Genomic DNA, 17,110 nt, shown 5'->3' on the forward strand with positions numbered 1-17,110 from the left:
GAAGCGCTACCAATACCCAGATGCCTATTTAAATCTCGAACAATTTGTAGTAGGCCAGCTCATTGCAGCCATTTCCCTGCATTTTCTGTGGCCTATTTATGGGGGGATAGATAGCCCCAATAACCTTTGATATGTGCCCCACCCATTTCCCAACTCCAAAAATTAAAGAAAGATGTACTCCACCCCTACATAAATGTTTCAAAACATCTGCTATGAGTGGGCCTCCTGTGCGCTGGGCCGGTAATGCCTCATTATAAGGTGGTTGACAAGCTTTTTATGTTTTCTGGTTTAAAGGCTATGGCCAGTGACCATAATCGGGCAATTCTCCCTCCCTGTTCCCGCAAAGCAGACATCTATGTACACATGGGGAGGAGGGAGATCCTTTCATGAGATACCCATGCCAATCCCGAGTTACAATGGGCAAATTGATCTGTGAATCGGGGTGTCTGCTACATGAATCCAGCAATTAAATCACAATCGGCCTCATTACGACTGTGCCAGTCCGGAAACACCGGTGCAGGTAAGCCTACAGGCATCAGTGTTTCTGGACCGGCACATTTTGACTATGTGGGTGAGTGCCATCCTGCCTGCCAGGTGCCGGTGCTTCTGTGTTCCCCATTCCCATTGAGACCTCTGGGACTCAATGGGAATGGGGAATTACAAAATTACCGGCGCCTGACTTCTCAGCCGCCAGACTCGGAATAGCCCGGTGGCACCGGAAAGTCAGGCGCCGGTAATCATTACGATCCGTCGGCAACGTGCCGTTAAAACCGGCACGGTTACCGCCAGACCCATAATGATGTCCAATAAAAATGTTGACGGAGTCATGACAGTGTTCTAGTTTTGTGATTCAGAGAGAAGTGGGAGAGGGAAAAGGAGTCAGAGTGAACCTGTCCTGGTTTAGTGTGGCAGTCAGGTAGTTGGAAAAGTTGGACAAAGGTGTAAGCAGTGCTGGCTAAGTCTTTCAGGTCAAACAGTAACACAGGCCAGGTTTAGGGGAAAGTTAAGCCTGAGATACCCTCTGTGTAGAGGATTTCAGGAGCTAGTCAGTGATTGGGAACTATCAGAACCAACAATGTGGAACATTGTCCATATTGTGATGTAACCCGCAAGGGCACCATCACAGATAAAGATGATTGCAGTACTAAAATCTAGACCCGGAAAGTAGCTGTCAAAAATACTACCTACTCAACCCCAGTAGGGTGTGGATACCTATACAAAGCAGTGGAAAGAGAGGACAGCCCTTTTCAGTTAATGACCCACTGGCCAACAATCCAAGAGGAGACGACATGAGCCTGGTTGTGCAGTGCTAAATCAGCAGTAAAGACCAAGGTGAAGATCTACAACACAGACCAAGGTCTCCATCAGGGGAAATATGCCAACCCGATCAAGAAATGGCTATTTGGCACTCTAAACCACCCTTTGTCTGATTCAGTCTTATCCTGGGTGGACAGTCCTGATCAATGTTTCTAGATTAGGAATTGGATTCAGGATAATATGTCCTTCTAGCTTAGATGTTCACATGTCTTAATGTTCTCCACAACCCTCCCACTGCACCCTCGGGAAAACCTGTCTTGTTTTGCTTTCCCTGTTCCCGTTGACATTATGCCTAGCTCTCCCTCACCAGAAGATCAACCAGGTGTAAACCTTCCCATTAGTGAATCAGGAAAAGGGGTTCAAGAAACCCACCTTGGATAATAAGGTGAAGTTACTTTTTCGGAAAGAACCTACCCTTCATGACAATCGGCTTGCTTTGATTTTTGCTGATTCCTTTGTCCCCATTTCTCTTCAATCTTCCTGGTGCAATGTGAGAATAAACCTGCTTGTAAACCCTGTGTCATTGTGTTGGAGTATTCTGTCCCTACTTTCCTATGACAGTGGCTGGATTAAGGCATTCAGTTGTTACGAGGGTGTGTAAACGCTATCTGCTTCACAGGACACTGAAGCAATTGTTCCACCAATACTTGTGTGGTCTGACGCTTACTGGCCCGAGAGAGCTTGTGAAAGAAACTGCTGGGTATGGAACCATGAGACTCGAGATAAAGACTCAGAGTGGTGGATGGGGAGCATGAGGCTGGATCCAAATCCAAACTGCCTTTTCAACTGGGCAATCAATGGAGAGAGTCCTATTGCTGCTCCTAATAACTCGATATGAGGAAGACCTGATAGCAAAAGTATGAAAGAGAGTTTGTCCAACGAAAAAACATCCCACCTGTTTTTCAGAGGCCTGGAATCTGTGTTGGCACTGTGGGCACTTTGGCCAATAGATGGGGAACAGTCCTGCCACTGGAAGACCGCAAGCAGTGGACTGTCTAGATTGTTTTCAAAAGGTGAATAAAATTGCAGGACGGCACTGATTTGAAAGGTTCCACAAGAGGAATTTGCTGAAGTTCTGATTATGACTCCTTCCAATATTAAATAAAATTGCGAAAAGACAGCAGTGAATGAGAAGCATGCAACCCACACTGGGCACTGTGTAGAAAGTCAGACCATACGCGGGAATATGTCCTTTGAAGGCCAATCATTTCCATATGGAGGCTGCCATTTTGATTGCACAGGTGTTAACTGAGCGTGAACAGAGTGGCTGCCCAGCCCAGAACTGCAGTAAGTGTTGAACCTCATGGAGAGAGCATCCTGGGCTCTAGGAAATTACTTTTCTGATTGGATGTTCTGGATCCCCTGATCCAGAGTGCAGCTCAGACACATTCTGCGAGCACTATCCCTGTGAGGAAGAACACGAGAGTTTAAGTGAAGAGTAAACAACATGGGTTATAAACCATGTTTGGAGAATGGCATTCTACATTGTTTGCATAGGAAGCCCGAATTTGGGCTAAATTAATATTACTGCTGTCCCACATGTGGTATTTATTTAACTTGATACAGGAGATATCCTTGGCAGGACATCTTTGAGTTTCCTGGATGCATGAGGGATTCACCAACCATTTATATTTTCCCCAAACGGGCTTTACATAAGGCTTCCAGTTTTCAGTTTTTACCGATTTATACACATGCATGTAGATGGAAATCACTCTGTTTTCTTTCAGTATTTATTTGTAAAAGCAGATACAAAAATATAGGTTCCGCGCTTCACTCCGCAAGTTGATCACAATGCCTTCATGCTAAACCAATGGAAATGCACAATAACATAACAGAGAGGCTGAAAAAGAAGAAAATGTTCCCTTGGAAATTGTTTACATGTCTGCAGGTATGTTGCTGAGGTGAACAGCAACATCATGAACAAACCACTCGTTTTTAAGGGGAACATTGATAATTTCTTGATGTGAAAAAAGCAGCTTCATGAGACTTTTCTTACAGGCATCCAAGTGCTAGAGTATACTTTTCATTTCAATAAATGTGGAAAACTAGTATTTGCAACCATTGGCATTTTGAAGGGAAATCAATACATGTGGATAAATACAGATTCTCCCTGCTTTCTTCTCTCTGCTTCTGCTACTACAGCATGCACTGCAGTGACAGTTCCAATTCCTTCATATTGCATGCACCTGAGGGGGCCATGTATGCCTCTCAGATTAATTGCCTAACTACTGCTACAAAATACCTCTTCAGCCCTCTTCCTCCTTCCAGTTCTTATGGGATCAATGGATTCGTAGTCCCCAACAACAAAGTTAGTTCTTTTATATAACTTCAAATTTTTAAGGGTAGAATGAGTTCCCTTAAAGTCAGTTAAGGATACATCATTACAATGTGTAGTTACAGAGGAAGACAGTAGACTTAAGGCAATCTTGCTAGATCCTTTTAGCTCATACCTTTGGAGTAAGAAGGGTTTTTATCCCGAGGCACTGTGATGCTGGAAATGCATCTGAGGGACAAGGCCTCCGAATCCTTTCCCTTTATTGCTTTTTATCATGTGTTTTGACTTGTTTTCCATGCAGGAGTTCATGTGGGACTCCTGGCGGTGCAACTCTTCCTGTATTTAGTTTGGTGAATAGACCCTTGGGATACCCTTATGACACCCTTGGGTGGGAGTACGACCCTGTAGTCCTAGTGTATGTTTTTGGCCACATGTGTGTTGCCCACAGAGCAGGGTACGGGCTGGTGGCAGCTCTGTGCTGAATTGACAGGTGCCCTCAGCGTCCTCCATTTTGGGATGCTCAGGCGCTGTCGTTGGAATCGGTGGATTCCGGATGGAGACAAGATGGCCCCCGTGGCCTCTTGCTTTCCATCTCCTGTTACCTTGGATTCCCAAAGTCCCAGGAAGCCCTGACTCTGTCCCTTCCCCTGACTTGCTGTTGGGTGGAAATTCCATATATGGTTGTGGGCGGGAGTCCAGGCCAGACTGGCTGGAGCCTTTCAAATGACTGTGCATTGTGGGTATGCCCGTGGGGTGGGACCTGGGTGAATGGAGTATGACACGAATATGCATTCCATGTTATGGGTGTCTAGTATCTGGTGTTTGACACAATGACTGAGACAGCCCTGCCCAAAACTGGTATGAATGCAGTGTGTAGTGCTGAATGGCAGAGTGCTTGTCTGTGTTGTGAGTGTCTGGATGGAGAAGAATGGCCTGAATGCACTATGCGCCTGATGGGCTGCCTGACTGCCTGAATGACCTTCTGAGTGATTGGTTGCCTGAGTGTGACCCAGCAGAATGAAAGGGAGATCAACTAGTATATCTGGAGGCCTCTCACTGCTAGAAATCATTCAGAAGTTGAAGTCGAAACTGATGCTTGATCTCGAAGCTGAGCCCGAAGAAGAAGGTTGACTGCTGTTACCTTCACTGCAATCTCAAAGCCGACATGACGTCGAGATTGATCAGAGAGACAACCTGGCTAGGAGACCTCTTCCTGAGCTATGAGGGACCATGGTACACCGCTAACCTTTGCCAAAGCTCCCGGGAAGTCAGACCCTCGAAAGGCTGTCGACCGGAGACGGGGACCGCCGAGGAGAACGAAGAGAACACCGGACATTCTGTCCACCGTCATCGACCAGGGTTAGCAGGTTTGCTATAACCGCTCGATGCCCATCGAAGCTGTGTTGCCCAGAGCTGGGAACCGCTTGATGCAGAGCCGCCGACGACCAGAGACGCAACACTCCACCTGATTAAGACATTCAAATCCAAGGACTCTTTCGTCAGCACCACTGACCGCTTTGTCCCGCTGGAGAAAGTCGAGGCCACCGACGCAGTGAGGAGAATCCACCAGTGGGTTTCCTTCCCACAGAGGCCAAAGTTCTTCATAGACTCTTTGCGATCTTGAACTATCGACGATGAGGTGCCCCACACGCCTCATCTTCGCAGGACGTCCACAAATGATCATCGATGAGCACCACCAGGACCGAAACTGCGGCCTTGACGCTGTTGTTCACCATTTCTTCGAGGGATCTCGACGATCCGTGGCTCCTGCGTTAAAGGGAGCCGCTCAAGAAGGATCCGTCGACGACCTGCCGTCGAACTCTACTATTCCAGGTACATTGGAGTGGTAGAATTCTTTAGAAGGAAATAAGACTCATATTGAACAATACATTTACTCAGCTTGTTTTATATATTTATTTACAGGTTGCCCAGGTGGGGAGATCCTCATACAAAATTGTGCCTGGTGGTAGGGGCTCAGTATTCTGACACTTGTTCTAACCAACTGCTTTCCCCCATGTCCATGGTTGGTTCCCTTTATTAATTGATTTGTGTGACATTTGACCTAATGCACTTTAATGAAATCTGATAGTAATTGTGGTATCACGTAGAACTGTGTATATATTTGCCATTGTAGAATAACTGGGAACAAAGTGAGTTATTGTGGTTGTGTATATAACCTTGAGCCTTAATTATATAAAGACTGTGTTTTCACTAATAAAGCATGTGGACATTCCTTTGTGGGTGCTTGGGGACTACACTGTACTTAAGAACCAGCCTGCATCACCTCCTGAGAAGCTAGGCCTTGATTGCTCGTCCATTGCTACCAACAATAGATAAGCTTGGCTGGGGTCCTCTGTGCCTTCCCTCTGCTGTATAGAAAGAAGGAGTAGAGACTCCCCCCTCCAGTCTTTACAGGCACCTTGGAAGATTTTTCTGTTAAGGTTTGTTCAAGTTTCATGATATTGGTGCCCAGGGCCACAGATTATATGTACGATTCAGATACAATAAAATGGCAATAAGCTGTTACTTGTTTTGGCAATATATAAAGATGTTCCCTTTCAAAAGACACATGCCGTGTCTCATCCACTGGCTCGCCTCACCACCCTAGGCCTTGTGGTCCTCCCACAGCACATCACCCCCGAGGTCAGGATCAGGAAGCGCCTGCCTTTCCCTGGCTACCTGGGAGGAAACTTTAGGCAGGGTTTCAGTGTTTCAGTGAGGGTCCACTGAGTCTGGTGAGAGAATGGGCAAGTAACCTGCAAAGTCCTTCCCACTGCATAGTAGTTTATGTGATTAGGTTAAGCTCTTCAATGGCACTGTATGTGGAAGAGTATAAAACATATCTGAAAGCTATCCAGGCATAGATGAAACATTGGCATGACCATAAGGCCACAGTGACAAAGTACACATCAGGACAGTTGGTCTGTGTAGTGGAACCAGTCAAACACTGTTTCTTCAGAACACGTGGACTTGACACTATGTGGTTCTGAAAAATATCATTCAAGTTAACTACCTCATTGCTGCAAAGGCTCCTAGGCAGGCACATAGGTCCATGTATGTTAACCAGATGAAACCTGGTTACAGCAGGGCTAACATTGTTTGGCTCTGGTGAGAAATGTTCGGCCTGAAGAGGAAACTGATCCCGTCACAGATTTGCTGCACACAGAATCCAAAGATGGGTCTGTAGAAGGGATGCAATTCTTATCTGACCTCACAAAACTGTGATTGCAAGACTGACAGCAGATGCAGGTGGTTTCTCACTGACTCCGGGCCACATGGACATGTTGACATAGGAGACATTAATCCATTGAAAATCAGGCATTTCTGGATGTTTGCAAAGTGGACATTTCTCAGGTGTTGGCCCTGCCAGTCATGGATCATCCCAAAACTGAAGGGGTAGTCCTCTAGTGCCAGTTATTAAAAGGTCCAGCTATGGGACAACCAATGCTTGCTTTTGTGTAGACTACAGAGTCCTCAATTCTGTGATCAAGACAGGTGTGCACCCCATCCTCATGCAGATAAATATATCGATAAGTTAGGCACATCCAAGAACATGAGTACCTTTGACCTTACAGCCAGTACTGGGAGGATGGCCTAACTGACAGACCAAAGGAGAGGTCAACGTTTTCCAATCCAGAAGGGCAATATCACTTCACTATCTTGCCCTTTAAGTAGGAAAATATCCCTACTACCTTCCAAAGGATGAAACCCCGGTCCTGTCTGGATTGAAAAACATCATCATTGCGTATTTAGATGATATTGCATTATTCAGCCACACCTGGGAAGACCGGTTTTCCCATCTGAAACAGGGGCTAAAAGCCATGTAGACAGCTGGGTTTACGATCAATGCTTTAAAGTGCAAGTTAGTTCAGGGTACTGTCGCTTACCCTGGACAACAGGTGAGTGGCAGTAAGAAACAGCTTCTTCGGGTAAAAGTGCAAATAGTTCAGGGTTGGAACAATCCTACCACTCAGACTCAGGTGCAAGCATTCATTGGCCCCACACGGTATTGCCCGTCTTTTACCAAGGGGTAAGGCACCATTGCTTGCCCTTCCCTTGAATGATTTGACCTCCAAGAGAGTGGCAAAGAAAGATTCTTGGACTCCTGCCTGCCAAACAGCTTTTCAGAAGCTAAAACATGGTTTGTGCAGGACACCAGTTCTTAAGATCCTGGATTATGGACAGGGATTTATTATCCTGACAGATGCTTCCAAATATGGATTTGGAGACTTTTTAGTGCAGCTTAAGTGAGAAAGGGCTGAACGGCCCATTGCCTACATAAGTAGGGAACAGCCAATAAAGAGAGAGATTCTCAGCCACAACTGAAAAAGTGGCATTTCCAGTGGTTTGAGCGATGCACACGCTGGAAACCTATATTTGTGTGTCCAACTTTGTGGTTCAAATAGACTACTGGTTTCTCATGTGAATAATGGCTAGATCGCAGCACTCCAATGTAGATGGCCTCAGTTAATACTTTCACCTTAAAGATGAGCCAGACTGGTAGAAGGGTGAAACTCAACCATTTTTGGGCGGGTGCATATGACAGAATGACATTTGGGAGTGCTAACAGCCTTAATCTTTTTGATATTGAATACAAAATGATACTGGTAATGTTATCTAATAAAGTGGGATTTGCTAATCAGATCTCACATTCATAATGCTCTTTGGTTCAAATTATAGTGCAAACATGTATTAACATTCCAACAGCCATGGGCTGCCTTTAACCATGGACTACCCTTATCCAAATTACATATCATTGTGTACCCAGAATGCTTTGTATCAGATAATTAAATACATATAAAGAATATCTGTTTGAATATGATGATCAATGAGGATATAGAGTTATATATAGAGTTAGAAAGGCCAAAACCCTTTGATGTCATTTTATTTTCTGCTTGGTTTCTAGTGACTCATTCAACTGAAAGGGCCTTATGCGTATCAGTTGTCTTTGGCTGGGTTTCACCTGAAACAATACATTTGGAACCAGCCCTCTAAACTCCCCTTAGTTCTCTTTGGGAAAGCATGCTTCAAATGAAATCACTCCCATGACACTGAAGAGGTCATACCAGGGTGTTAACCACTGGAGACTCTTTGATACAGTGTAGAAAATGGAGAAATGGAGAGGGAGGAGCAAGAGAACATTTCCACCATTTCGGGATTTCTTAGGCAACTCACATTTCCTGTGTTACCTCCCATGTTCTTTGGATAAAGCACTGTGGGGCTGGCATCACCAGTCAAAGATGTTTGTCACAGCAGCCAGACTGGTTCCAGAAGACTCAAAATGGAGTAATCTGTTGTGGCAAATTGACAATCTAAGGGGGACAAAACCTTCGTTTATTGAAATATCTTTGACACGTCTTTGGATCTTTGGACATCAGAAGAAGACGATTTTACATTTAACAGTTTACAGTTTTGGGGTACAGTCTGGCCAAGGTTCTCGGCCATAGAGTGAAAATGAAATCTCCAAGGATGGAGCACCATCCAAGAGGACCATATGGGGTGATCTGTTGTTAGGACAAGGCTTGCTGATGCCTGAGCATTGGTAACCAGGATTCTTCTCACTGGAGGTGACAGTCCCTGCAAGTGCTCTCTTTCAAACATCCTGGCTTGAAAGGGCAGAACTAAGACACACCATGCCCTTAGAGACACTGGGCATGGGCCCCCAAAAAACAAGAAACCACGAAAAAGCCCTGGGCTCTGTTTACCACCTCAAACCACTTTTGAGCAGACTTGACCCCCTTTCAAGTTTTTGTTTGAGCCGCTGCAAGCCATCTAAAGATGTATTTGAGACTTGCTGCTTCTTTTGACCAGTTCCATCCATCAAGCTTCTGACCTGATCATCACCTCCCTGAACTCCAGATTTCTGCAAGCTGAATCCTGCTGAGGAACCACATTGTATATTACCTGGATCTCGTTGAACCAATTTGACTGCTTCGAGAAGCTGACTCAACTCTTGCCTGCCTCTTTCTTCAACCAATTGGAGCCAATCACAACTACAGGACCGTTCTGCATCTCTGGACCATGTTGAACTAACATGTTGGGTCATGACACCAACTGGATCCATTGGGAGTACCCCACTCGACTGTCTCAACGCCATTTCCACCAATTGGAAAGCTCAGAGAAGCCCAGATCAATGCTGTTGAGCCACCCAAGAAAAATGTAAATGTCCCGAGGGTGGGTCTGTCCCCCTGGCCTAGTTTTAAGCACCCTGTTGGCAATTTAAGATCCACGCCTTACCTTTTGTAGCATATCCGTTTGAACTGAAAAATCGCTACAGAGACTATTGCCTGTCTACCTCTGTCTGTAGACCCATAGTGCCTCTTGCATCCTAAAGTGGGCATGTTCTGTATCTTCCTTTACAGTGGTGATTTGTTGCTGTTTCTATTTGTGTACTAGTATTTTTTGTTTGATTAAAAGCCCCTATTTTTATAGAACGCTGATTGGGCATTTGATTGAACTTGGTATCAAAGTACTATTTTGTTTGGATACTTCTTTGCTAGCTCACATCCCTGTAGAGTAGCACCTGCTCCTGTCCCACTTTATACAAGAGACAAAGGAGGTACACCTGTTGGGTTGTACCTGTTTCACATTTACGATTGAGATCACTGCTGGTTTAGTAGTAGGCTGGGGCTGAGCAGGAGGTTCATCTACCAGTCATCCCTGAACTCATGCAGAGCAGTAGTAATTTTGTCACAACAGTATGGTGTGGTAAGGTAGGGGATTTTTACTATATGCGTCTGTGTGAAGGCCCGCTAATACTGAGGAGGATACATTGGAAGGAATATCAATCCCGTCGCAATACAATAGGCAGGTCTTGATGGCTCTACAAAGGTGAAGATAGGGACTGATGGCACAAATAGGAAAGGGAGAGGCGTTTGTATAACATGTACAGAAAAGTGTAGATATACAGAAAAGTGTAATACTTTGAAAAGTAGCAACATACCCTTTGAATGAAAGGGTGCAGCACTCAATGCAATTGTATGTTCACTAAGTGCTGCCTACGTTATCATGCTGAATCATAAAGTAGAGCACACTGATTTATCAATGCAACCTTGAGAAAGTACCAGATGGGCACGAAACTAAATAAACCTATTAATCACCAAAGGAAGTGGCTTCCACATTAATTTGTTAGAAGCACAGGCATCAGAAAAGAATTGCCCAAATCTGCACTCATGTTCTATCTTCTGAATAGGCTGGAGGGGCTCATGTTAAACAGAGCTCTAACATGAATGCAAGGCGTGAACGCTTTAGCCCCTTACATCCATGCCACGGCTGATTTTCCAGGATTTGTAGGGGCAGAACACAACTTGCATTTCCGCAACCTACTTCTTGTCCGCATCTGCGGCGGCATGGATTTTCATGCTGGCACAAGAGCTGGTGATTCCCACGGGAGTATGCCTGCTTTATGCACCACCATAAATCAGACGGACACCTTAGGGATCAATTGTACACGCTCCCCGAGCATGGCTGTGTACAATTACAATTAAACCCTGCCTGACATGTTTATTTGTATTTGTGAACACTGCTTACCATGTGCGCATGGTAAGCAGTGTTCACAATTGAAAATAAAAAACCCCTCGACATGCGACCACGTCGGGAAGGGTTTAATTGTAATGGCAACCAGCGCTCACAATGAAAAGTATATGCTGCCTGGCATGCCAGCACACCAGTTAGTCACTTTGCACTGTCGAGTGAAAATGTGAAGGACAAAAGGCAGTGTACATGCTTGCATGTCGCCTTTTGCCCTGTACGTTTGCACCCTGCAGTGCAAATGGTGAAAATGTGGGGTCAGGTAGCTGTCTACCCTGCTGTGCAAACGTAACGGCTCTCTGCCGCCAAATTACTATTTTTTTTATAAATTACCTGCAGAGTGCTTAAAACTAAAAATAAAATTGTTGTAACAGGGTTCGCATGATTGCCACGAGCAGGTGGATGCAATGTCTGGCTCCATTCTGCTGAGGTGACAACGGTTAACCTCGGAGTCAGACAAAACTTATAGCGGCCCTTGTAAAAAACTAGTGTTGAACGAGAGAAACAAACCAAAGACATTATTTAAATATTAAGTAAACAAAAAAAACGGATTGACAAATATGAAATTGCAGGAATATTCATCACTCCACTTGGGCTTGTCAAAATCCGCTGGGCCTTGCTTGCGCATTTTCAATTCCACCTCCAGCCGCTTTTCTCTGGGCTGCATTTTGCATTTTGCATTCTTGGCTTGATGTGCCACGCGAGGCTCCCCGCTCACCGCCCCCGTGTCTCAGGCTTGTGAAGTTGCACCACATCCTAAATGGGGGAAGCACAGGCCCTGAATTATTTCCGAGGACGCTACTCACGGAATCGGGTCGTTCTTCATGCAGCGCGTCCCAAATCCTGGACTGTCTGTCAACGACTCTGTCACTTGTGACACTTGAACATTAGTCGGCTCATCGTTGCTGTAAACAAACACAGGGCGCCATTAAAGTTGCAGCGCAGCCTCAGGGCAGAAACAATCTTCTCTCGTTTTGCATACAGCGCATGGCAAGGAAAATGAGCACAGCACAATAATTAGAAGAGAGCATGCATCACAAACGGCTTGAAAAAGTTTGAGCTAAAAAATGCAGCAGTTGCTGCGCTCCTAGTTTCTGACACAACTTTGTTGGCTTCTAGTTTAAATCCCCCATTACAGATCAGCAGGTGGTTTATGAAACGCTTGCAATTTTGCAGGCCACCCATCTGCCAGTTGTAGGCAGAACATTTTCTTTTGTCTTTGAAAGTGAAGGAAATACACCGCGAAGAAGCTCCTGTCTTTTTGTCAATTACATAACCAGCTGCATATCAGCTGAAGTGGAAAACATTTGCCACGCTCATTTGATAATTGTATTGTTAAAACAGTTGGTTCAGCACAGTGTTTTAAAGTTTGCAATTACATCTCGAATGGTGCGAATGGGTTTGTGATCCTTTGAGAACATATTAAAGACAAAAAAAGCTACTACTATTTTAATTTTGAATGTTTAAAACATTGCCTATTTTCTTCTTCACCAGAAAAAAAGAAATGAAACCCATCGACCCAATTTAGTTAGCCCCGTCCCAAACAACGTTTCACAAGCCCCTGCAAGCGCTTAAGCAATATATCAGACAATACTTCAGAAATTAACTCAAATTAACACCAGTGCAACAAAAAGAAAATGAGCAAATGCTTTGTTCATACAAAAAGGAGTACCCCGGTTTTGTTGCAATCCATATTATCCAAAAACGCTCGAACTAGGGCAAAAGGGAATCGACTCTTTTTTTGTACTATTCGCGCGCACAGCATAAAATGGATGGTGTTTCCTAAATATTGTGTTCCTGTTATGCAGTAAACGTAGTAAATAAAGCAGCCTGCGTCAATTTGATGTTAGAAACATTTTCTGTTGATATTACCGATTGGAACTAAACCTGTTTGCCAATTCCGTATTATCTAAACAACAACATTGGTGCTAAATTCGTTTGCTCCCCTTTTTTGCACAAGCGTTAAGTTTTTGATAATCAGCTCCCTGGGCTACTACTTCCCCTGCACTGACACCTTGTGCTCCCACATGTCCCATATATTAGCCAAAACCACGTTTTGGCCAAACTTCAATCCCATAGGTGGATATTTTTAGTTTGGGCTATTAGGTGATGATTTAGCGTCACCCACAAGCCACAACTTTTGAATTGCAATACAGACTGGTGGAAATGTCATGTGAGGAGGGATGCAAATCTTGTTTGTGTTGTTTGGTTATTTGCCCACCCATTGACTTCCCAAGGCCATGCTAATCTCTATAGTCATTCCCACTCAGTTCCTACTCCTCCCCACCCAAAACACCTCATCATGAGAGCTCTTTGAGCTCACTTTAATCCTTACCATCAAACCTTGCGCTCAAGTACCTGCCAGTGTTTTTTCAAAGCAGTCTTCTGAGAGTTAATGAGTGAATTGGAGCAGTGAATGCTCTACTGGTGTAATACAAATGTCTGTTTTATGCCACTCAGTTTATGAGCACTATGCCTGTCCTTCACTAAAGTCCTGTTAAAAACAACCATTGGCAAAGCCAACTGTTTTGACTTGCGTATAGGTATTATGCATTTGCCAGGTACTGCTATTAGATGCCCAAGTACCATTTTGCACCTGTACCATCCATCAATGGACGGTTACCCCTGGAGGTAGAAGTGCCTTTCCCATGCCTATATCAAACTGTTGGCATTACTATTGCTTATTACCTTATATTTTGTAGTCTTTGGACCTCATTAGGGGTTTGACGGTATGGTATGATATATCTTATTTTGAATCGCGCTCATACACAAGTGTTTCAGAGCGCAAGGGTAGTGGTAAAGCATCAGTATTTTAGAATACCATTGCTTCACCATTCTGACAAAAATCTGAGTTTCAGACTTGAAACTCTACCTCTTCGCCAGCTTACCGGTACCATTGTATCCGGACCGGCACACTCGTAATGAGGCCCATTGTCATATGTGGTAATTACAGCATTTGCCAATAAAATTGGAGTCCTATGGGTATCCTAAATGGGGAATAACTTCAGAGATGGAATTACTCGGAATCTTGCAGACTCTTAAAATGATTGCATGCTTACTGCATGTGGTAATGGTATCCCTGTGCAGTGGTTTTTCCAGATGAAATACAGAAAAACTCATAATCTTGTTTTCGTGGTCAACAGTCTCACTGAATACCTTGATTATTCAAGTCTTTAGTCCATGGGGGCAAAAACAAATGACTTTCAAGAGGGTGAATGGAATGCGTTTGCTTGGTCAGGGAAGAGGGCGGGGTGTGCATTTCAGGCATTCTCAGGCCTGGTCATAGAAAGTCACAGTAAAGGGAGCAGAGTCGAGGAAGATCCGTGATGACTCCACACATGCTGTTTTCACTGAAGTCCGGTTTACCGAGCCTAGTTTCGGCGACGCCGGTAACATCATTTGTGCACTCCCTCACTGCCTTGCTATGCGGCGGACACCCCCATAATGCAGGGGTGTCCCCCACAAAGGCGGAGGTCATTTTCTGTGCCCTGATCTCCTCCCCTCAATCCTGGCTCTGTGTTCTGCAGGGGACACCCCTGAAACCTCCGGGTCTCCTGGCCTGCACTTCCCATTTTGTTTTCCTGCCCCACGCTCACACACACCCACACCCACATACAGACACACAAACGCACACACACTACATGTACCTAGCACTGGTCCGTCTCCCGACCTCATACTCCACCTGCCACCACTTCCTGGTCCCATCCTTGCGTATGTGGGGGAAACGCATATGCTGTTTCCGGCCAGGCCACTGTTCGGCAAAGGTGGACTGTCGAGGGAGCTTGTTTCTGACGAAGTGGCCAGAACATGGAGAAATCATGTTCTGATTCAGCATTTAACTCAATTTCCTCAGGCTGCATGGTGACGGACATGATTTCATCTCGTTGCCAATCCAAGTGCGTGTGGAAAGGGGTATTTAATGAGGTGAACGTCAGGTTAAAGAACACAATGAGCTCTGAAGTTCATGCAAATGAAAGAGATAGCAGAAACAGAAGGAGTGATTAAAAAAGAGCCTGGTTGTCATTGCGCGGATCATTATGCGAGATTATGTGTGGCTCACCCCTATCTATTATGGCACACGCTCTTGATGTCACACTCAGTTCAATGTCTAACATCTATTATTGCACACATGCACAAGTGAGCAGATTATTTAAACTTGGATGACAGGACATTTCAAAGTGACCATCATTTAATTTGCTTTTTACATTCTAATGCCGGCAGCGGAATAAAAGTGCCAACATTGGTAGAGTTATGAACTTTGATGAGACGTATTAATTCAATGTAATGTGTTCACACTGTATTACAAAAGCAAGTCCCAATGTACTTTTTCCATTTGTCTTGTCCGAGCTTTTCTACAAGGTGCGTAAAGGCTACTTCGTGTTGCTGCACTTTTCTTGGACGCTGGACTATGCCTGAGAAAAATACTTCAGACACTTTCCGAATCATCTGATTATTAGCTGTTCAATCGTGTCCAGATTCGAGATAAGATAGTTGGTAGATTTGGGCTAAAATTGATTGCAGAGGGCATGCACGATTGGAATTCATAAGCCACTTTGTAGGCAGAGGAAGAGGAGAGAGCGGTTACTAGAGCAGGGGAGGAAGAACTAGAGAATTAAAACAGGATTTAGTCGAGAAAGAGTTGAAAAAAAAATCATTATTTGAGAAAGAAGTAGAAACTAGTCCTTCTGAAGTCGAATCCTTGGGCAGGATAGCACATTCAGTGGCTGTAACCGAGAGCCCCATTTGATGTGATCGAACAAAAGAGTAGATATGAAGAACAATGCATACAAATGTTTGGAGCGAGGAGAGTAAATACATAGGTTTTGCTTGATGTTCCAGAATTTAGACGCAGTGGTGGAGAGCGGCTGTTTGTGCTGTGTTTCTCGTTGCACAGTGTGTCCTTGCTGTTGCCTGATTTGTAGGAGGAGCGTTAGCCTAAAAACTGCATCCGCCCTGTGGAGCGGCACAGAGCAGCGGAGAGTGGCTGTTTGTGCTGTTCGTGGTGTTCAAGGCATTAGCCGCACCTCTGTGCTCTCTATCATGCCCAGACAGGAGGAACTACAAAGAGACCTTAGCGCTGTAATTACATCTCAGCGCACCCGTAGCCAAGCACAGACCTTTCTAGGTATTATGATTTGAAGTATTTTTGCACTCAGACATGGATGATGTCAGTTTCTGAAAATGAGACATTGGGCCTCATTACACGGTAGGCGGTAAGGGTTTACCGGTACCGGTAAATCCTTACCGCCTTACTACGAGGTCCCTTTGCGGGTTGGAGTATTTAACGCCTGCTTTTTGCAGGCGTTAAAAACCAACCCGCAAAGGGACCCAGGGAGCTAATTACGGTACCGCAATTTGTGGTACCGTAATTAGCGCCTTCCCCATTGCCATTATGCCCTATGGGGCAAAAATGGGAATGGGGAAGGGCAATGGTGGAAGGGGGAATTACCGCCCCGCCAACCTTGGAATTCCCCTTTCCACCAAGGTGGTGCCGGTATTTTACCGGCATGAACCATGGCGCTAATAGCGCCCTGGTTCTCCGCCTACCGTGTAATGAGGCCCATTGTCATATTCATCAAACACAGATACACGTTTACCTCAACCACTACAAACAATCATCTCTCCTCCCCCTGACCACTATCACAGTAGCCGCTCACCCCTCTTCTCCCAGCGGTGCAAGCATGCCTTCTGTTGACTGCAGCAGTGATGTGGATTCAATGAATCACCCGGCTGTACCCAGGCTCACAGTGACACAGTGAAATGAATCTCTTTACAAGTAATGAACTCAGATCAATAGAAGCCTCCCCCTTGAAGCATACAAAACAGAATGACCTCCCTCTATTAACAACAGACGAGCGAGACAACGTTGAATCCCTACACATTGCAGATACACATGGTGATACGTATAAATTAACCGTCTCACTCAAAGCTGACCTAGAAGCAGCCACCTCAGGAAAAGTGGATTCTCGAATTTACTTGCAAAACAAA

At 44.9% G+C, this 17,110-nt stretch overlaps 1 protein-coding gene across 2 annotated transcripts in view; it reads right to left on the reverse strand.

Moving 5' to 3' along the window:
• The window catches only part of LOC138510440 (phospholipid-transporting ATPase ABCA1-like), a 2,356,352-nt gene that overhangs the window by 699,737 nt on the left and 1,639,505 nt on the right, over positions 1 to 17,110 (reverse strand). For both annotated transcript variants that reach the window (XM_069626098.1, XM_069626099.1), the window contains exon 30: positions 11,929 to 12,027. In XM_069626098.1, the coding sequence (XP_069482199.1) occupies positions 11,929 to 12,027 (99 nt within the window). The remainder of the gene's footprint in view (positions 1 to 11,928; positions 12,028 to 17,110) is intronic.

This window comes from Ambystoma mexicanum, chromosome 6p (assembly GCF_040938575.1).
Source record: "Ambystoma mexicanum isolate Mex_15411 chromosome 6p, UKY_AmexF1_1, whole genome shotgun sequence".
Classification (NCBI taxonomy): domain Eukaryota; kingdom Metazoa; phylum Chordata; class Amphibia; order Caudata; family Ambystomatidae; genus Ambystoma; species Ambystoma mexicanum.